The sequence below is a fragment of the Pygoscelis adeliae genome, unplaced genomic scaffold (assembly GCF_000699105.1).
Source record: "Pygoscelis adeliae isolate BGI_AS28 unplaced genomic scaffold, ASM69910v1 Scaffold155, whole genome shotgun sequence".
NCBI lineage: Eukaryota > Metazoa > Chordata > Aves > Sphenisciformes > Spheniscidae > Pygoscelis > Pygoscelis adeliae.
The window spans coordinates 1429125-1452322 of NW_008824932.1; the positions used below are offsets into that span (position 1 = coordinate 1429125).

The following is a 23198-nucleotide window of genomic DNA, read 5'->3' on the forward strand; positions in this document are numbered from 1 at the left end:
CAATTGTGAATGCATCAGTTTTGGGTTGTACCATGGCAGGCTTCTCATATTTCATTCTAAACTTTCCCCCCAAACCAGACGTTTCTATGTGCTGCTGTCAGTTAATCTCTTAAATCACTGCAATTTTTTGAAAGAACTACTGTATCCTTCAGAGAGTGAATCCTGCTGGACTACACGGTTTTATTGGAAGGGTCATTCCTTCCCCATCCTAAGGGAGATAACGGTTCCTCTTCCTTCTCTCCCTGTCTCACAAGCTTATCTTACACCTCTCGGAGCACTTGAAAGCAGCAGCAGGTTTTTTGCTGGTTTTCTACATAGTAACTGACAGAATGAACACGCTAAAAGAAATCTTTTATACCATTAGCAGACACAGAAAAGAACAATGGAGTCAGGTATTACTCTGCTGTGTTTGGAGTACAGAATACAGAGAAAAATTGTGAATTATTTTCATTAGTTTCTGTCTCTAATTTGAGCATTTCATCATGGCCTGTGTAAATACAGCAAGAAAAAGCACTTTTATAATTATTATTTTATAAATAACATAAATAATAAATCCATGATTTATGTAGCGTTACCACATACACTCGTCAAGGGTTAAGCCACTGATAGCATATGGTCTTTCTTCAAGCTTCTTTCTGCACATTACTAATTGTTGTGCAATCTCAAATTTGTGTTATAAATATCAGTATTAGAAATGTCAGTGAGGTATCTGGAGGTAGAGCAAAAGGGGGAAGAAAGAAGATGACGACAACAATCTTAGCTTATCTTGCAAAACAGAACAGAACAGGATAAATTGCCAAGTGGAAAATACTATACTGAGTTATTTGACAGCTAGTGGAAGTACAGCATAAATGACCACACCTAACTAATTTGAAGTAACTTCAACTGAACCTGTGTCCTCACTGCACTGTGCTTTTCTTTCTCTCTCACGTGTTTGTTTTTCTCCTCAACACCTTGCAGGGTCAAGCTTATTTGTAGGTGAAGTCAACCACATCACAGTCTGGCTATCATGAGAACTATGATGAAAATGACAATCAGATCAAACCACAACAGGGGCATGGGGAAACGTGTTTGCAAACACTATTAAAAGTCTGTCAGTTTGGTTGCAGCTATTTTATCTAATTCAGTTTCTCTGGCAGCCAGTCTGATCTGATCTTTCAATATCTGCTAGAGAATAAACGTATTAATGAAATGAGACCATCTTAGAACCAGCTGCATGCCTACAGGGAGTTACAGAGAGGGCCACCTATACTGGGAGCAGCACAGGAATGAGGCTGTCGATGAAAGTTGTTTTGGTAAAGCAAAAACCAGAGCACTAAAGATAGCAGGAAATAAGTTATGGGAATTCTATGGGGCAGAAGACAAAGTTGTCCAAGACTCAGTGGAAAAACACAATTCACAGAGAATCCAAGAAAAAGAAATGTGTTGCTGAGAATGATACATGCACAAATTGCTATTAACCTTTGTATCATGTCAAAACGCAAGAGTGTCCAGGTATCAGCACATGGCACATAAGACATACTTTTTGTTTCTTTCCTTACTCCCCTACCTTTTCTTCCGCAAAAAACCCCACATGTACTCATGAATGTTTTGTAAAAGAAAAGCAGACAAACATCACAAGATAGATTTTTTCTAATGATCAAATTCAAAAGCTTTTCAATATCCCAAAATTAAATATGCACAATAAAAAAAGCATTACCATTGATTAAACTGGAAAGACAAATGGAATAAATAACATCCATTAAAGGTCCAAGTTATACTATGGAAAGCCGTTCAGCACACAGATCTAGTACTTATGCATGAAAATCCAATTGACACCATAGGCTATAACCATTCCAGAGAACCTATTATCATGCAAACGGTTACACGTAATGACACAGCCATTATGGTCTGTAGGGTTCTGGATCCACGAATTAAAATTTCTCTAGGTAGAAGAGACTTTGAGCAAATAGGCTCAAAGGAGCTGTTACAATAAACTATGCCAAGACTTATCTTAGTAACCCCCAATTATACATTAACCCATTAGCACAAGTTGAATTGCTAAATTTTGGAAAAATTTAGTTACCTACAGTACAGAAGCCAGCATTAAAAGTCATTATTCTTGAATATGTACCATACAGATACCACTGTCCTTTACAGTTTCAAGTAAGAGAATAAGCTGTTTCAGATGTCAGTTGCAGATACCTCTCAGAGGGTAGATTTCCTTTTTTAGAATCATAGGATCATTTAGGTTGGAAAAGACCTTTAAGATCATTGAGTTCACCTGCTTACATGTAAGCGCTACAGTAAGCATGGAATATTGAGAAGCTCATGTGTTCTTTAAACGAATTTAGTTTTTATTAAAAATTATCATATCTATAAATAGGTTAAAAATGCTCTATAAATCTTGGAATAAATTAACTAGATGAAAGAAAAAGGTGCCTAATACAAAGTAACTAAAGAATAACAGAAATAATATGTCTGATACTGCGTTTATAGGAGAGTGGCCAGCTTAAGGGTGGGCAAGAAACACACTTGGACTCAGTGGGGAGAGAGGCAGGTCCACAGCAAATGAGCAATAGCACTGAACCTACAATCCAAGTCTAGTTCTTTTCTTCAGGCCTTGGCAGAACGAATGCCATACATCGTTCAAGAGCATCAACAGTGGCAGACAAGGTCTTAAAATAATTAAGACAGTTACAAGGATGTGCTTCAAGATGCATCTCTAGTGTAAGGTTCTTTCATGTGTGCTAGTTATGCTTAAAGTTTTATAGAGGCCTGATGAGAAACCTCTCACTATCGCTGGTTACGGCCTGATTCAGGTGGTTTGCTTACAGCACCCAGCTGAGCCAACAAAATGCCTATGAAGTGTGTGGTCCTAACGAGATAGTGGCCTTACAGTATCTAATCCAAGTGTATAAACTCCCCATGCAATTAATGAAGAGGGAGGTAAATGCTTTCAAGGAATTCAGGAAGAACGATTATAGTTATCGCGATGTATAGATGATGTAATCCCCATATCAGGTACCTGTGCATAAAATTCTGCCTGTGTCCTTATTTGAATATCTCACTGTGACATCACTTTCCGATTAGAATGAAGCTAATTGCCACAGCACAGAGCTCGTGCCTTTTTGGAGCTCAGTTGCTGTAGTGTGCAGAGGAGCTGAAAGGATCAATGAACCTTCTTCCAAGTATCTGACAGAGGGATGGGTGAAAATGGGCACCCCTGTTCGACTTGGCCATGCTGCTCAAACTGCTGTTACCTGACTCGCCACAGCAGAAGGGAAGAATGCTGCTTGTGTTGGCGCTTCTTGTTTACCAGTGAGCAGAACTGCAGCTGTTTCCCATGTCCGTATGAAGAAGACAAACCTTGCCAGTGCTGCCACTGCTCATGTGCAGAGCATGCAAATTGCTGGTGGTGCTGCTGCTCTTGTTCAAATGACCCAGACTGCAAATGCTGCTGCTGCGGTGGAGAGAATTCAGCATGTCAGTATTATGAAAGCAAGTGCTGCAGAAGCTCTGTCGATGAACCACATCACTCAAGAACACCAGGAACCGCTCAGTAAGTGGAGTTAAGGGCTCTTAAAATTTCACAGGGTTTTGTTTTTCTAATTTACATTATGTCTTAGTGGTTGTGTTGCATTTAGAAACATACGATCTGTTGGCATGTTGGAGCTATTTCAAATAACCACAGGATATCATTCTTCTGAGAAACAGAAAAAGTAGTTTTATCTTGATGTTAGTGAAATCTTATGCTCATTACTCTGACTGGGACAAAGAGTACTCCCGAACATCACTGCACTTGTAGTTAGGACCACCTAATTTCCAGACAAAATCTGTGAATGGTTAATATATGCTTATACATTCTCACAGTGTAAAAATCTATGTAGCGACAAGAAGGAAGACATACAGAGAACCTTGAAACAAGGAGGAAAAGAACGTGTTTGTAGCAAGGGGGCTGCAGGCAAGGATACAGGGAAAATTTGAGTAAACCAAAGAGCAGTAAAACTGCTGTTAACTGGAAGTGGAAGCAAGCAGTTATATTCAGAATAAGACAAAAAGGAGACAAATAATTATAAAGGCTCAAGAAATGCTGCACAGAGAATGGAAAGAAGGCATAGTAACAGTCTTAGAAGATAAAACTGGAAACCAGAAGGGAAGGGGCTGAGTATTAACTATAGAAATGCTACACCAAAGAGCACTCACTAAAAGGTATGGGGGTGGGGAGGGAAGGGGAGGGCAGAAATTAAGTCATCAGAAGAACTCCAGACTAGAATAGTACCAGTCGGAGAGGGATTGACAGGACCTCTGGAAATGCACGGTTAATTCCCACCTCGGTAAACTTTGAAAACCGGAAGGAATCCTCATAGCAACAGAAGATTGTATTCTCTTTATATTATTAGGGTTTTTTGCTGTTGTTTACAGTGACAGAAAAAGCAGATAGCATGGTTGAACATTTGGGGAGAGAAGGTGGGAAGGAAAGCAGTAACAACATGGATGCTAAAGAGAAGCACTGCAGAGGGCCAGACCGTAGAGGCTTAGAACCAGGTGTCCATCTTGAATAATGATGCTCATGTCAAAGCCATGGAAAATATTCAAGGAGGCATTGTAAAATTAATATCGTATTTTTAAAAGGATAAGGTCCACAGGCTAAGAGGCAGGTTAGGACTATCAAGATTTGAAAAGAACAGGGACTAGCACATCCTGAAAATCAGTTGTCTTCTAAAATAAAACAATAGTAATTTAAAAAAAAATCCCCATTTGAAAGTCTGTGCAATCAATGTAAAGAATCAATGATAATAAGGCTGCTACTAAGAATAAATGTAATCCATTCTAGAAATCAGAAATAATTCAGAGATGAGTGATTTCTTAAATGACTAAAATTTAGGATGATCTTATGTAAATGTGTGTTATTATGTTAAGCAGAAATGTCTTCAATACTTTTTTGGAAATGGTGAAACACTTAGTTGTGCTACTTTCTTGAGGAACTATTCCATCTTGAAAATGCAAAAGAAAAACATTTTGACACTTATTGTCTTAAGTTTTCATTAAAAAGAAAATATTCTGAAAATATTACCAAAGTTGTTGTAAAAGAAAACATTTAATACCCTCTGAAACAAAATACAGGGTTTCATTTGAATTGCACAAAATGCTTTTCTTCACTCTAGTTATTTGTTGTTTCCATTTTGAAAAATAATCAAACAAGAAAAGGAGGCAAAATAAATTTCATTCTGTTCTAAACCAAACTGTATTCTCCTTTTCGTTTGGCCACCAGCAATAACTCAACAAATTCATACAGACCTACAATGACTGAGATCTGTGTTTATTGTTGTTGTTGGCAACAGTATTCAACGTATAGTGAAACAATTCTGAAAAGGAAAAGAAAAAAAATGGATTCTTGATAATGATAACCCAATTGTTTAAATAAAATAGCCAGTCAGAATAAAAGGATGGTTGGTATGCAAAGTAGAACTGTTTATGTTATAATTTGGTCTCTTAGATGGTACCCTAATATTCAGATATTTTTCTTTGAGTTCTTTGGTTGTGTTTTTTTTTTCCAATTTTATTTAGGTCAAAAGATGTCATGTCAAGATTTAGAACTAGGAATAACGCATCTGTCATTACACCAGAAAGGAACGTCTCCAGCCACGCTTTCCGTGACCAGCTTGCCTGTCCACTGTGTAAGCAATTGTTTCTCCAACCATTTATGCTGCCATGCAATCACTGCATTTGTGAGAAGTGTATAACTAAAAGCAAGGCCAAAGCTGAAGTAACTGAAGACTTTTATATCATCGTATGCCCAGTGTGTAGCAAAGCACATTGCCTCCCCTACACAAATAAAATCCAGCTGAGGAAGAATTACCTCAGAGCAAAACTAGCCAAGAAATACATGCGCAGACATGGCTTTCTGAGGTGGAGGTTTGACCGTAGCGAAAGACCAGTCTACTGTGAAACTTGCAGGGAGAGAAGAAGAGTGGCAACCAAAAGATGTAGAACATGTGGAATTAATTATTGTAATGAATGTCTGCATCTAAATCATAGTGAGAATGGTGCTCAAGACCACATTTTCACCAAAGCACATCAAGATGATCATGAACAGTGGCGCTGCTTACTGCACAGCAATTCAAACCTCTCTGAATACTGTCTGGATGACCACGAACTGATCTGTGGGTTCTGCAAGAACTCACTGCACAATGATCACGAGACTATTCCCTTGGCAGTCGCATGTTCGAGAGAGGCTGCTTCCCTCTTTCATACAATTGCAAAATTTAGAAAAGGTTTGTATTTCTGCTGCTTCTCACACTTCCCCATGCTTCCTCAGGAAAGGAACTTGAACATATGGCTGACAAATTGTATCAATTCTCTGCACAGCACAAGAGCCAGAAAGGTGGTGTGTTCCCCCTGTAGAAACACAAAAGGAACAAGCCTGTAATTGTGGCATCGTGAGCCAGGCTCAGCTATTAGAGAGAGAAGGATCTGTATGTGGGATGGGAACAGAAGTGTACATCTAGGGAGGGGAGCTGTCATTCCATACATGTCCATGCAGGACCCAGCGTGGAATAAACACAACTACATCTGCAGAGTTAAACGATGAATATTTTTTAATCAGAAATATATGCTTGAAGAGGAACTACTTCTTCCTCTGCAGGCAAGTTATGAATTGTCCCTCGTCGGTCAGTTTTACGCTTATGCCCATGCTGACTAAGAGGCAATGCGGTCACTTTTTTCTGAGGTAACACAACAATGTCACTCCTTTTAACTCAGACTTGATCCATAGCAACTAAGGGGCTGAACACAGACTAGGGTTTTATGAATTTCTTTTAATTTTGATCTTTGCATATAACTTCACAAATGTTGTGGGCATAATGAAGTTGCATGGAAAATAACATTCAGAAAGGTGAAACTGAACCATGCACAATGAGAAACAGCTGGAAGCATTAAATTCTCAATTTTGAAACAGTCTTAAGTTTGAGAAAATAAGTGATGTAGAATATTTTTGCAGGATTTTGTAACGTGACATTGTTTCCTGATGTTAGCTGAATGCTTCTGGAATTTACTATCAGCCTTTGGTATTTTTGATTCTGTTCCTTCACAGTTCACAATTTTTAGTGTCAGAAGAGTCAATCTCACCTTCACATAACAGCCATCAGAGGAATATACCATCAACCACAGACGTATTATGGGCTATGCAGGCGCATTTGCTGCCATTATTTTAACTTCATACTGGCACAGTGAATTTTCAAAGATAATATAGAGCTACAATACATTAAGCTTCAGGATTTCCCATGTAATGAAGTAAAAATTATCAAGCCCATTTTGGGGGAGATAAATTTGAGTAAGTGAGGAAATAATAATAAAGTAGCAATTAACTGCCAAATTTTATACACCCAAATGTGACCATTTTAACCCAAACAACTTCTCTCGAGGCTTACCAGCACTAGAGATGAGAGAAAAATACCAGAATCCTTATTCTTCTCCTATGTCCTATCAAACCTGAAATGTTTTTAAGCTAAAATCTATCATTCTGCCTCTTGTAACCACTACATTTTAGTATGAATTTGGAACTACTGATCTGATATTTATTTTTTTTTACAGTACGCCAAGGAGTTGATAATGATCTAATGGAAGTTATCCTGTTAAAAAATAATTTCAAGGCCTATAAGGACACCAAAAGGAAGGAAATCAGAAATGGATTCTTAAAATTACGTATGGTTCTTCACGAACAAGAAAAAGAGATGATGGAGTTGCTTGAAAACATTGAACTTAAAAAACAGAAGGAAATTTCAGAATACATAAACTATACATCCAGCCAGCTATCATATATGGATGGCCTTATTCAATACTCTAAAGAGGCTCTTAAGGAGGAAAGCCAAGTTGTGTTTCTGCAATCTGCACACTGCTTGGTGAAAGAAATAGAAAATGCAGTTCCTTCCATTTTCCAACCTAGTCCATGTCTAAGAGAAGATCCCTTAAGAAAACTTCAACTCAACTTTGATGAACTTTTCTCCGTTTTACAGGGACTTGTCCCATCCCTTAGCGGAATAAAGCGCTCAGCAAGTAAAGCAGAAAAATATCCCTATTCTTTTAACCCAGAGATAATGGTTCCAAGGCATGCTTCAAGTACTCATGAATCCAAGCAAGCAACATTGTTCCGAAGCCCATCTTTAAATTCCTTGTTTGATTTAGGCATGCTGTCTAGAGACACTCTCAGAAGACCAAGTTCTACACCTCCCCATCATCCTACACAGAGTAATGAAGTGTGTGCATACTGGGATACAGCTTGTGAAACTCCAAGAAAAGAAAGAAAATATCGGATTGTTAACTTTTCAAGTCCAGAACCTATAGACAATGAATCAATCCCAGTCCCAGGACCTGTTGTTATATACCAGACTGTTGTTTACCCGAGGTCTGCCAAAGTAAGACGTTAATAAATTCTAAATATATACAAGAGACCATTATATTTTCAGGCTATTATAGAGTCTGAACCCATACGAGTTTGAGTAAGTAAGTCTACAATATCAATTCAAATACTTTATTTGTAGGAGACAATGTATTTCAAACTCACCTTTTGAGATAAACTGAAGCATAAATTGAATTGTATCACATTCCAACTGTAGTCAATAGGGTTGTTATATTATTATATATGCGATAGAAATAAGTTACATGGAAAGGTCCAATGCAGAAAGAAATAGATTGTCATGGTTTAACCTCAGTCGGCAACTGAGCACCACACAGCTGCCCTCTCTCCCCCCGCCCCCCCCCCCCGTGGGCTGGGGGAGAGAATCAGAAGAGTAGAAGTGAGAAAACTCCTGGGTTGAGATAAAAACAGTTTAATAATTGAAATAAAATAAAATCCTAATAATAATAATAGTAATAATAATAATATACAAAGCAAGTGATGCACAATGCAATTGCTCACCACCCACTAACCAATGCCCAGCCAGTCCCCGAGCAGCGGCCCCCCCGGCCAGCTTTCCCCAGTTTATGGACTGAGCATGACGTCACATGGTATGGAATATCCCTTTGGCCAGTTTGGGTCAGCTGTCCCGGCCGTGCCCCCTCCCAGCTTCGGTAAAGCATGGGAAGCTGGAAAGTCCTTGACTAGCATAAGCACTGCTCAGCAACAGCTAAAACATCGGTGCGTTATCAACATTGTTCTCATCCTAAATCCAAACCACAGCACTGTACCAGCTACTGGGAAGAAAATTAACTCTATCCCAACTGAAACCAGGACATAGATGTACCATATTTGTGTTTAAATATCTGTACGTCAGATGAAATAATTTGATCCTGGTCTTGGCCTTCAATGTGACGACATCATATCCATGTAATTTTCCTCATTATACATTTCATAGATCAGGATGCCTGTTGCATAAGATCCCAAGTGCAAGTTGCAAAGTGCTGACTGCTGTCAGCCTGCATTACTTTTAGTGTGTTAGAAGAGGGTACTATGAAATTCCCAGGAGGAAGCTTAGCATTTTCCAAGACTACAAACTGCATATCTTCCACTTTCATGCTATGGTTGGAATTTCAGCTGCGTTGGCTTTTCAAAATTAAAATCTGCCAAACAGGGGCCTTCCAAAAAAGCAAAAATGAAAATGAGCAAAAATAAAGAGTACTTAATTGTGTACTACAGATTTTTGTCTCTTCACAGATTTACTGGACTTGTCCCACAGAAGACGTGGATTTCTTTGTGGTAGAGTTTTATGAAGTTGCTGGTATTGGTCCTGATAACATCGTCCAGACACAACTAGCTGGCCAGCTAAGCAAAATACAGCAGCAGAACCTTGAGATACGTAATCTGGACCCAAATACAGAATATCTTTTTAAAGTCCGTGCTGTCAATGCAGGTGGTCAAGGAGAATGGAGTGAGATCTGTAAGGTATTGTAGATTCTTCCTACGTTTCATAAAGTTGCCTTAACTTTCTTGCCTCCACAGTTGTTTTTTACCCCATCTATTTATGAGGAAGACTGCTTAAATGGAATATTGCTATTCACTTATCTAGGTAAGTGATACTAACAGTTACACTGGATTTTTCCATACATTGTTCTTTCTAGCTCAGTTTGCAAATGCTTGACCTACGTAGAATGTTTCTCATTTTTTCAAGCAGGGATGCTGTGTCATGATTGCATCAGGCAAGTCATTGTAATTCATATTACTTCAGGACTGAGTCTGCCTTTGCACTAATCTCTCTGAGCACAGAGAGTAAGTTTATGAAGTGCCAGATCCAAAAGCTTTCATGCTAGAACAAGGCGGAAATCATTAAAAGAGAGGAAACAAACAGAAAATTAAGACCGTTCTTTGACACTTTTGGACATAAGTCTCCTTTACTGTCGTTTTAGAAGAGGAGGAAAAGTGTTGCAAAGAAAAAAGTTAAAAGGAGTAGGAAGGTATTCAAAAAGGTGTCAAAAGTTAAGACATTTAATAAATTCACTTTAACATCCTTTAGGAATCCCAAATCTCTTGCTGAAGTCACCTTTAGTTTTTTGTGCCTTGCTGAAAAAATACATACTTAATTCATGCTTTCTCCTTGATAAATTTTCAGTAAAGGGTGTATTGAGGAGCTGCAGTGCATAAAATGCAGATGGCTTCCATGAAAAGGGTAGGTGCTATTCTCTGGTTCCAACTGCATTTCACAGCCTTTTCCTACATCGATTGCTGTCCCTTTCCAGGCCTCTTGTCCCTTGTCATCACATTTAGAGAGTAGAAGTCTTAACTTTGAAACAGCATTCAGACATCCCACTCACTTCGCGAGTTTTAATGACAAACGACACCTTCCTGGACTGCTCCACTTCCTATACTTAAAACACTGAGCACAGTAGTTTCTTTTTTTTCATCTAACGTGTTGGAATGCTATATTGATTTTTCTTCTGAAAACTGTTCTTTCTGCATGCAGCACAGTCATATTAATATTCTGGAGAAACACAAACTCACTTAACATCTGCTGTAATTTACAGAAGAGTTTCATAGCAAATGAAAATGAGACAGCATATATGACAGACTTTTATAAATATTTTAAAAAATAACTACCTCTGTTCCTTTTGCAAAATATCAGACTATTTTACTTTACCAGTTACACTACACAGAAAAGCTTGGAAGGACTTTATTTAAAAGAAAATATGGCATTGGATTTTAAGTAAGGGATTTAGTCAGAGCAATATCATTCTTTATGTGTAACAGTTGCGAAGTCTATGAGGGAATTTAACTGTGACGGCTGTCACAGGAGCCCAGGCACCAAGCTATGAAGAGGAGGAAGGTGGCAGAAAGTTTTGCTAGACAGCAGCTACTACTTCATTCTTTGAACTAAAGCTGATGCCATGCCACTGATACCCTGAAATATCAAGTCCCACAAAAAAGGTTATTCAACCATAGGGTGTTATTTAACATTACAAGCAGATTTCCCAAGTCTGTATGCAGCCCTCATAAGCAAAACAGAAAACTGTAGTCTCTGTGCTTTTAGGAGTGAGGGAACTTCTCTCTTCTTAACCCAATAGCAAGCTAGTTGGCTGACAGCTGAATCACAGCTTCCTCAATTTCAGCCATTTGTCAGTGTGTGAAACACCATGGAAGTACCACTATATCCTTGTTACATGATCACAGAAGCTGCTACAGATGGCATGATCTCTTTGCCCAAGAAGAGTTCAATCCAGTTGACCCAACGTAGGCTCCTAATGCCTCAGGAAATGCCCAAAGGTATCTAACATATCTGCGCAGGGCTGACAGATGACACAAGACTTGGAAGATGCACTTCAAGAGCAGCAACTAGGAAGAAGGCAGGTTACCCTCGAACATCTAAACTGGCAAAAGGGTTTGGCAACTGGATCCTAATTTAAAAGTCAATTGAAGGAATTACACTGCACTATCCTGGGTAAGGGAATGAACAATATAGGGGATATTTCTAAGTATGTGTTGAGGTTGTGGAAGATCCTGGATGAATGACAAACTGAAGACTGCCTTGTCAACCAAACTGCTGTATTAAACAGCCCTGGCAAACCATGCAAAACTATGCCACAAGGCAAGTCACAGGGAATCCTCTAAGGATGAAATTCAGTGCTCCCCGGAGACTTTCAACAGAGTAGGCAAAAATTTCTTGCCCCAGAGATAAAGGATTTGGCTGCGTCTGCCATGGGAGGAGGAATGAGAAGCACTAAGGATGCAGTTAGAAAACCAGGAAGGGAAAATGCTGGAATTCTGCAATCCTTGCTCTCATTGCTGCCAGTATTACCACTCTTGGAAGAGGTGCTCCCCCACCCCTTCTTCTCAATGGCAGCAGCAGCCTGCAGCTGTTCACAGCGGCCTGCCACAAATGCCAATGGACTTTGTGTTCCTTAACTTGTCTCTTGAGACTGTCAACCACAGAAACAGATAATTCTAATGCTAGTTTTGTCGCTTTTTAACTTTTCATCATACTCTTGTCAATTGAACCTTTGGAAGGAAATTTTTCAAAATTACCTTGGAAGCCAAATGCAAAATGACTTTTAATAGGATGTGGGCTTATAAATCCTGTGGTCTTAAAAATTTCCCTAAATGACCAGTTGCCAGAACCTAAGGGCTACATATTGTATTAATCACTGTAATGTTTGCCACCAGACAACTGCTTGCCTTCAATGTAAGGTTTTTTTTAAAGAGCTCAATTTCCATTTTGCCTCCAAATAAGTACTTAGACTTTCCAAAGTTTAACATAGATAAGACAGTTTGACTGCTTTGAAAATACACCTGTAAGTGGTAAGTTCTTTTGAAAACAGACACTAATTAAATCCTATCCCCAAAATAATAAATACATGTACCTCTTCTGTACTTTAATACATTCTTGTTTTTTACTTGCAGATAGTCACTTCAGATGAATATGGGAAAATTGAAAACAGGTGGGAGAAGCAGAAGAGTATTCAGGGTGCTCTGCATACACCAAAGATAGACAAAGAATGAGACCAGGGATTCTTTTTTTTTTCTTGAAAAACTGGAAAATGTGTATGCTTTCTTATGCAATATCCCATTTTCCACTGAAGTTAGCAGCCAGAGATCTAACAGTGAGCTCTTCAGACTATTATTGCTTTCTGGAAAATAATAATAATAATAATAATAATAATAATAATAATAATTAAAACCCCCTGCCTTTTCATTAGCTTTTCTTTTTCCAGATATAGCACCAAGACCTAAAGAAAATGCTATGCCATGCACAAAAATCTAGTATAAACCCCATTATACTTGAGGGACCTTTGCGGCTTCAAAGGAAATAAATGACATATTTGCATGGTAAGTTAACATTCCGATTACTATTCCCTATGAGACCATTCAATACCAGTTCAGAAAGAGCTGCAGGAGCCTATATCATACTTCACATTTTTAAAGCACAGAATAAGTTACTCTGTACATATACACTGTTGGTCTCACCCTCACTCAGCTGAAGTACAATGTGCATACACACATAGAAGGACACTGGCAACAGGCAGGACAAGACGCACAAGAATGAGAGCAGACAAAATTTTATCTCCTTATGCACTTAATAATGGTTAGGTTTACTTGACTGTCATGAAGGTCACCTATGTGAGTTGCAGAGTATCAATTTGTTAAAAGTAGCTGCAAGTAAAATCAGGAGAAGTCACAGCAGCTCTGATCCACTGCACAGGAGTTACTAGATCCACAGCAAGTTACTGTGTTGAAATAATCAAGAGTAATAACTAATGTCCTTCTCTGTGCAGGGATGATCTTGCACGGTTCCTTTCTTTCACTTCAGCCATACCAACCAGGTATGCGTATCTAGCTATCTATCTCTATTTTCTCACACACACACATATGTACTTACGCACATCTCTCTCTGTATATGCCTGCACATATACACACACACATATACATATATGTATTTAAACACATTACAACTCCCTTTGCCCCAGTCCTATCAAGTAGGGCATTTACATGGGAATGGAAATAGGATCAGGGCCTCTACTAGCTCTTTTAAACCCCTTCTGTGCATTTGTATGTTTGTGTCTTACCTTCAGCACAGAAGAAATCCGTTTATGGAAAATCATGTATTATGAATACTGCCCATGAAATCTTGGACCTCCTCCTATCTTCCTTAAGGCAAACAATAAAACTTAGGTACATTTATTATTAATATATCATTTTTGCATTCCGCCTTTCATTTCCGAAGCTCTGGTTTAGCTTTGCATAGTTGCTGCAAGATAGTAATATTCTACCCACTTTATGGATGGCTAATGTGATAAGAGTCTGAACAAAAAGGCAACAAAGCCAAAATCTGAACTCTGAGAGCACCTAGTTCTCCCTTGTGCTAGCCAGTGAGCTATTAGTGATGCTTCAGTTAACATGTATGCTCTTGCCAGGATCTCTGTGCAGTCTTTCCTTGACAGCATACTTTTCTTTTGATGAAGTCTCTAGATAGGATTAAAGGCTATTAAAAGTAAAAGAGGTTTGCATTTTCAAACCTTTTGAACAATTATATCAGTGTCTCATTTTGAGAAGCTTATTCTGAAACATTTAAAAGGGGCCTGATCATCACACGTGAAAAGCACCTGCAATCTAAAACTTCTGCTAGATTTTTGCAGAAATCTAAATGTCTGAGCTCTCCAGATAGTAAAGCCCAATTATTCCTTCAGTACTCATGGCTTTTGAAACCCCTTCCCCAGACAGCAACATTTTACGCCTATTTCAAGGACATTTGAGTTTTTGCTGGTGGTCTATAGTTCCCCAGAAGCTCACACATCTGGTATTCCTTTTAGTATATTTCTCTGTAGATGGATAAGACTGCAATTTGGATCAACTGTAGAAAATCCCTTTGCACCCCCTGGCTATCCATTGACAATTGCAACCTTCTGTACCCAGCAGTTCTTAAGAGATGCAATTTGCAGCACACAGTTCTGTACAACAGCCAAGCAAAGCTCCAATTCCCATTTCATGTAAACAGTGACTCAGATCACTTGAATAGGGCAACATTTTATCAATATCACTAAGAGATCAGAATCAGTCCAACCCTGCAAGCTTTAAGATTTTTATTAATTATTGTGGGGCTGCTGGAAGCCTGTGTTTCTTTTCAAACAAATTACCTTTCAAACATCTCTATCTCAGCTCACTTTGCTTTTTTCTCCAGAGTTGCCTCTTTATTTTCATGGGAGAAAAGTTCTTTACGTACAGTTCAGCGCCTGCCTACTGTGAACACAGCCAAATCCCACGGTGACTGGATGCCTACAGCCCAATTTACTGCACTCCCCCTTTCAATAAGCGGGCAAGGCAAAGAATGGAATAATTTTGCTTATCTACTGCTTGCTGCTCAGTTGCAGCAATGGGTGGGGAGGCAGCACCATCTCTCAGCCCGTACAGATATTTTTCATCTGCCTGCCCTGAAATTGAAATTTTGAGATGTTTATAAATAAATAAAAACCTGCCTGTATTAAATGCAGTGTGATATTTGCAAAATTACTTGTCAAGGTAATGAGTGTAACAGAAGCCAAAACACAGAAGGTTGAATATCTTAGGAGCAGCCTGTGCCAGCAAATAAACACAGAGCTCTTGTAAGTATCAAACTGCAGAGCAGTTTAGAACCAGTGTAATTTATTTAGGGAACAATAAGCATCTATTTGTGCTGGGCAGGTGGCCAAGGTGAACAAATGAAAGACATATATGTAATTGAATATTAGATGAGCCATCATTTCATTTCACTTCCATTTCTTCACTACCATTTGTCTCTTGGAATATCTGTAACCAAACCTGCTGAACAAAACATCACAAAATAAAGGTGGCTGTCAAACTACCTCCTCCAAAGCCAAGCAAACAGCTGGGCTGAGGCAAATAATGACAATTTGAAAGAAAATATTCTGAGATGGTGGCTACCCACTTTGTTAAGTGATTAAATTGAGACCAACATCAGTCTAACATACGGAGATCTAGTCAGTGGCATCTCTGTCTTCCTGGATGGATCATAAATTAGCTGGCAGGTAGGAGATAGGTTGGAGATGCAGCTCGCTAACCTGTATTGACACAAAGCAACTAACCAACGCACCCTGCATAGCAAACCCCAGAGATATATGGGCATCAACTATTAAGCTGAGGTATTACAATATTTTATCATCCACTTGCTGCATAACCCATCAGGAAGTAATTAGTATAAATATTATTCAAGGGTCTGTGTAACGTCTTCTTCAAGAATATTCCCAGGACCATTACAGAACTTTGGAGAACATTGGTCCATCTGTAACACATTACTTCTACACAAGAAGAGGTAGTGGTCTTTGGGGGCCTGAATGTTTAACTGGCAATTCTGACTGAAAATATTCCCAATGTTTTCTAACAGAGCTACTATTCGTAATGCGATGAGACTCACATCTTCTGTACATGTGTAAAAGTGACTTGATAGCTGAACTGAAATTCTGAAGTACACCACTACAGATAAGTATTATTTTAAGTCACAGCATTTTAAGCAAATAAAGCAGAGCAATAAATACGTAAACAAATATAAACACAGCTGTTAAAACTGTTCTGTTTTGCACTGTAAAGCTGTAATTTAGTGCTGCTGAGAAATACATTCTAAAAGCTAGGAGGTTCTGCAATCATAATTAGCAGAGAGAACAAAAATGAAAAAAGAACTAACAATCAAAATAGTTTGAACCAAGTCCCTTTTCTATCTTATAACCCCAAACCCACAACTTTTAGTCCCCTAAAATGCTTCTTAAGTTAAAATCATCTGGAAAACGGAGAGTTTGAAAATATAAGTAGAACTCAAAAATATATATACATAATAAAAGACAGACTAGACACTAGCAAACAAAAATTAAAAAATAAGGGAAACACATGTCCATAAATGTAAAGGTTTTGGCTACTTGCTCCTGTTATAGAAAAAAGAATTAGAAGTAATATGTAACAGGAACAAAATTCAGGCTCAGGCATCTCTACCTGAAAGTTAATGGTAAACTGTTAATACTTAAAGACATAAATGAAATTACTGGAGATCAGAGAGGATTAATTTACACAGAAAAAATAACCATGAGCTTGTTCTGTCATGCTACCAAGGACCTCAAGCTTTCACTAACATTATCAGGAATGGTAATGTATGTAAGACAACAAAGCATTCAAGATCCAGCTAAGTGACAGCAAAGGAAGAATAAAATAACAGCCTGCCTGAAAGGTGTAAACATCTAAGAGGAATAACTTGCCAGGTAGTGTCATGTCACAACAGTGTTCAGAAATGACTGCTTTGACCTAAGCAGTTGGTGTCATACAAAATTGAATTCAGCAGTGAATACGTTACATATTGCAAAGCTTCTTCAGGGACAAAACTGATTCCAGTATACAAAGCAGTATGTGAGAGAGTCCACAGGACAACGATTGTCTGTCTTGTCCAGTAAGGTACATTTCAGCTTAAGGAAGAGGAGGAGGACTTTTTCTTCAAAAGGACACTTACTGGAGCATGCAGGTCACAGGAAATATGACCTATCAGCTTGGAAGCTCAAAACAGAAATGTCTTGTCCCAGCCAGTGGCTCAACAAGAGAAGTGACCAGAGTAGTTTGACCAGACCCAACTATCATAGCCATATAGCCTACCTATAGCTCAAATACCTAGGAAATATTTTTGCTTTTGTTTCCTGGCATGAATTCTAGCTTTGTAAAATGCAAATGTTTTGCTTTCTCAGCTACACAGAATTTGTATTTCAATCATTTTGTTATTTTGCTAGATTCAAAGTACTTCAAAAGTTGATAAGGAGATTTGCTTCCTTCCCCTGCATTTCTTTTGCTATACATATGTTAAACAACACTTCAGAGAGAAATCTCAATTGTCAAGAGCTCTTGCAGCCAGGCATCAATCTTTTTAATAGAGTTCACTGGGGGTTTTTCCCCCCTCTTCACAATAGTAACTAAGACAGACTCTATAAATTCTAGGATTTTGGTCTGCAAATAAAAATCTCCTGGACGTGCCCTTGCATTTATAAATGTGTTAGTTACTATGAGATTTTTGCATTGCTTACTTTTAGCAGCTCATGGCAAGAAACAAATCATAGTAAATCTAAGATCAGGTCATTAATTTTACTGCAACTCAAATGCAGTAAGAATACTTCACAGGACTCACAAGCTGAAGGGGAAAAGGTCTCAATTTTAAAACAAAAAAAAGACCCTCAAAGCTTGCATTCCCCAAAACATTTAGACACATCAGTGACTTCCCTGGGATTTCCGCCCCCCCGCCCCCAGCAAACACTTTGAGCAGAAATGACATTGTATTTGCTGGCAATTTCATCCTTTGAAACATACAGGTTTTCATCAGAAAGCCTGAACAGAAAGTATTATTTCTTCATTTTAATGTTACTGAATATATACCTGATTTGCACAGACAGCTCTGAATGGGCTAACTCTTGTTCTCCCAACACTGTTTATCTGAAGGTTAGAAGTCAAAATGGGGGTCATAAGAAAACCTAACCATCCAGAAACCAATTTTTCAAAGCAATTTTTGAACCTCGTAAGACAATACAAACGAACGATGCAGAACTCGATTCTCCAAGAACTCCTTTTAAGCTAAAGAAGCAGTGGCTTTTGGTCATGAATTCTAAGCACTCTGGACCCAATTTACAATAGGTGTGCTGAATGAATTGTCTCGTATCACAGCTCACAGAGTGATTTATGTAAGAATAATCAGTTTAGATAAAAGCTCTGCCTAGTGTGCTCTCCACTGTCTCGAACAGTGATCAGCAACAAACAGAAGAGTATAAGAATGGTGATGTTCTCCAAGCCTTCATAAGGCATGGCTTAAGGGTTTTGTCAGCCACAGATAGCCTCTCGGTATCCGACAGCTCACAAGTATTTTCTTCTTTGAATTTGTGCACTCCCATTTTGAGACCCTGACAACCATTTGACTGTATTATATACCTCTATGGCAAGGAGTTTCACCCTCTTCAGCAGCAAAATCAAACCTGAGTTTAGACGTTCATTGTACTGGCCTTGTGTTTAAATTTCTTTCTACCAGATAAAGCATCTAATATTGCCTAACTTGTCTATAAATGTCTACAGTCAGGTAAAAAAGAAAAAATTTCCGAAAAATAACTCGCATGGTACTAAAGGCAGACATCTGCAAAAGGACGTTCTAACAGAAGTGCCAAGTGAATCTAGGTGAATCTTTTGTTAAAAAACTTATGAGGGGCAATATTTGGACAGTTGAAAGGAGAAAGGTAATATTCATTACCAGAGTTAAGCTTTTCCATTATTTGCCTAGGTTAATATACATTTACATGTGCCTGAGTGATCTTCTTTTAAAATATTAGCACTTGCCTAGCTTTCTTTTGGGCAAGTTATACCTTCCCAATTTTTCCAAGATTTATTCAGAAGTAAATTTGTGGACAAGAAAATGCTTTAGATAATTCTTTTAAAAACTCTGCAATACAAGTTTTCTCTACCTGCTAAAGATTAAAAATTTCATTTTAGTGAATGCTATTTATCATCCTTGTTACCACCGGTGAAAAATAAAATAGAAATCTATCTGGAGGATAAATCATGGAGCAGTGTCTGGGAGTCAAGCAGAAGAAAGTTCTGCATTTTCTGCACTTCTATAAACTGACTCGCCCCTAAGGGTGCGTTGTGGTAGGAGGTTAGAAGCGGATGAGGCCATCACACTGTGGAGCAATTTGGTAAATACTCTGGTGATTTTCTCTTGTAGAGCTCTTTTCTCATCAAACATTTTCCTAGTGAATTATTCACTGAGGAATAAACTTCAAACGACTCCTCGTTCATTTCCTATCTTTGTTATAAAACTAGAAATCAAATCATCACAAGCTTATTCAGCCAAACAAACATCTACTTGTCTAAGTTAGTTAAACACATTAAAAGTAGCTAAAACAAAACAAAACAAGAAAAAAAAGCCCTCTCAGCTGAGTTTATTCTTAATTAAACACAACAGACCAACTGTGCTACGCACCTCAGGAAACTTCAGGGACTACAGAAAGCTCCAGATTAGATTACTGTATATCATACAGAAATCCACCAGGAATTTTGCCCGGCTACAGAAATGTTTTGCTTTATGTTTCCACATGGAGTTTCTTTAGATGGTCAATCAGAGACAGAAGATTCTGCTCACAGTTTTCTTACCCGTAGCCTCTTCTGAACTTTTTTCCCCAAAGTAAAAAAATGAGTTATTTCTGCGTGAGGACGCAAGATTGAGAGAGTGATTTAAAAAGTCCAAGGTAATATATATCCAAAGCTTGGGAATGTTTGCCCTCTCTCAAACGCAAATCACTTCCTCTTCCCTACTGGCAAATGTATTTGACAAACAGGCATCTGTGATACTTAATGCAGCACTTGAAAATGGTCTTTTGAGGACTGCATTATACAGCTCTTGTGTCTCAAGCACCACAGGTTTTAGGGCCTGCCGAAACAGAGGTACAGGACAGCACCTTTCCAAGGTTGAACAGGGGATATTTAAGAGGAGGAGGTACATAATTTGTTAATTGTGTGTACCTAGGGTAAAGGTGTATTTATTCTCGCTCTCCTCAGAGACATGCCGTTAATACAACACTGAGAGCGGGCTAATAAACCAGCCTATACAACTGGATTTTCTAAACTCAGTATTATGCTAATGCAATAATTCAACATTTTATTAACCTGGGAAATGGCAGAGCTCAGTTGTGTCTGCTCAGACCAGAACTCTCTCAAGTCTCTTGGAACCTATTGGAGGATAGACACAACAAACACATAAATAATGGGAAAACATGAGCTCATCTACTCGGCCAATGGAAAGTTTACTCATTTCTTATTTCCCGGACCTGGACTGGGGAGGAAAAAGAAAAAAAAAAAGGCAAGGAAAAACTTGACAACTTTTGCTACTATAGTATGAATTTTCCTGATGACTGCAGGGTGCTGTAACCTCTGCAATGCTACAGTGTCCTTCTCATAGTAACGTGGAAGGAGGGCAGGGTAATGACCCTTCTTTCTTTCACACATACTAGAAAGTGTCACAATTCAAGATCTCAAAGTTGCAGAAGGCAGTAACTATTGCTAGACTTTATAGTACAAACAATTACAGAGGAATAAGGAGGTTTCTGCCTTTTCTTCCTTCTTTGTCACTATCTGCACAAAGACCAGGGCTAATCTGAGCCTTTAAAATTTGGAAAAGTTACGTTACCTCTGGCGAGTCCATACAACCTGTATATTCAAAGTTTCACTCAGACCTACTTGTAAATTATTTTAATACATCAGGGGAAAAAAAAATATATTTTCTGCACAGTATAGTCATATTTCTGTTATTTCAATTTCCTTCCCTGGTTAGATGGAAATGCAACTGGAAAGCTGAGGACATTTTGCAAAGCCCAGTACTTCAGTGAAAAGCATTTTCAGGGTAGACCTTGAGCAACCTTAACTGCAACGTATCTGATCAAAAACCTGCAACTAAAGCTTTCCACACAGGGCTGGATGGACCTAAAGAAAAGCATATGACATTCATTTCATCACCCAATAAAAGCAATTTCTAGCCAGCTGTATCAGTAGTCCAATTTCAAATGCAGAACTTGGTGCTCAACAAATAAGAATAATTCTTATTTCAAGGGCTGTTTTCTCACCTCCTGCCAATGTGAGATTAGTCAGCACGACATCAATTGGAGGAACTGAAAGTGCCAGAGATTTGGAGAGGGAATGGATGACAATTTCATGGTAACTGAAGACTAATTATACTTATCTAGCAAATAATCACTACATGTTCAATGTTTTATTAAAAGAAAAGGGAATGGACAAACCCCCTTTCATTTTCCTTATCATAAAACCTGATGAAAACCTGATAAAAATATACACATATATCTCCTCCTGGCTACTTTATACAGTCCTCTCTTGCTCAGGCTCCTAATTCCTGCCTACAGGTTACGTAGCAGAATATATACTCACTGCTCTGGGCTGAGTTCCACTGGACACAGGGTACCTAAAAAGCAGATGTTGCAATACCTGCACCTGTTCTGTGAAATGTGCTGTTCTGTTTATTATATATTCACTTGTCCCAGGGACTGTACATGTTACCTATGGCAGATATGAGTTTAAAAAAAACCTGTATGCGGCTTTCTTTCCAAGAGGCAGGCATAACCTACTTTGTCTCATTACTTCGTACTTTTGAAGGTAGATAACCTGAGCTAGAAAATATCTCTGAGAACACACTGCTTGGCTCAGTTTCATTGGCTAGCCAGGCTTGCTAAAGAATACATTTTAATAGGCTGCCATCTGCAATCTTCCCATTATAGTCTCTTTTCCAGGATGTGCGGTATGTGACAACTTTGTTAAATGCATATAGAAGTAATAGCGTCATAGAATCATAGAATAGTTTGGGCTGGAAGGGACCTTTAAAGGTCATCTAGTCCAACCCCCTGCCGTGGGCAGGGACATCTTCAACTAGATCAGGTTGCTCAGAGCCCCGTCCAACCTGACATGGAATGTTTCCAGGGATGGGGCACCCATCCATGCAATGACCTACCATGCAACATTATTTCAGAGCGACACATGCTGGCATTCAAATCATGCCATTCCTTTCTAAAAAGCAAATGACCATAACTTCAAGGAGGAAAGTAATTCTGAGAGTTATGATGTATTATGATGTATTTGAACCTAAGTTTAAGTCCTTAAATTAAAAGCAAATTAATTTTGTAACATCGGGGGCACTCAAAGGAAGGAGATAAAGCAAAAAGAAACAAAAATTTCCGTGCATTTGGACCTTCCCCAACAAATCTTGCTCACTGTTGCAAGGGACTAAGAGCTCGATGTTTCCATTCTCTTCTTCCTCCCACAGCTACTAAGAATGGGGATGTCCATTAATGTGTAGAATCATAGAACGGTTTGGGTTGGAAGGGACCTTTAAAGATCATATAGTTCCAACCTCCCTGCTGTGAGCAGGGACATCTTTCACTAGATCAGGTTGCTCAAAGCTCCATCCAGCCTGACCTTGAACACTTCCAGTGATGGGCATCCACAACTTCTCTGGGCAACCTGTTCCAGTGTCTCACCACTCCCATCATAAAGAATTTCTTCTTTTGTACTTTCAACGTCATTGTCATTTCTTCAGGATCTTGGTTTTTAGAAGTCATGGGACTTGATAATTCTCCCCAGAAGTGCACCTGAGCACTTCATTAACAATATATAACATGCTTTTTTACTGTCCTGTGAATTAGAGAAGCAGAATGGGGAAATTCTACAGTCTTCCTCAGTCATTCAGGATACATCTAGGAGAGGAAATATATCACCTCTCCTCTCCTCCTCC

General features: G+C 38.6%; 1 protein-coding gene across 1 annotated transcript; it reads left to right on the forward strand.

Moving 5' to 3' along the window:
* The first annotated feature begins 3185 nt into the window (after positions 1-3185).
* TRIM42 (tripartite motif containing 42) lies at positions 3186-12907 on the forward strand. Its single transcript, XM_009325106.1, has 5 exons — positions 3186-3541; positions 5551-6257; positions 7576-8396; positions 9635-9862; positions 12809-12907. Exons 1-5 carry the CDS (start codon positions 3186-3188, stop codon positions 12905-12907), a joined length of 2211 nt encoding a protein of 736 aa, XP_009323381.1.
* Positions 12908-23198: the final 10291 nt, after the last annotated feature.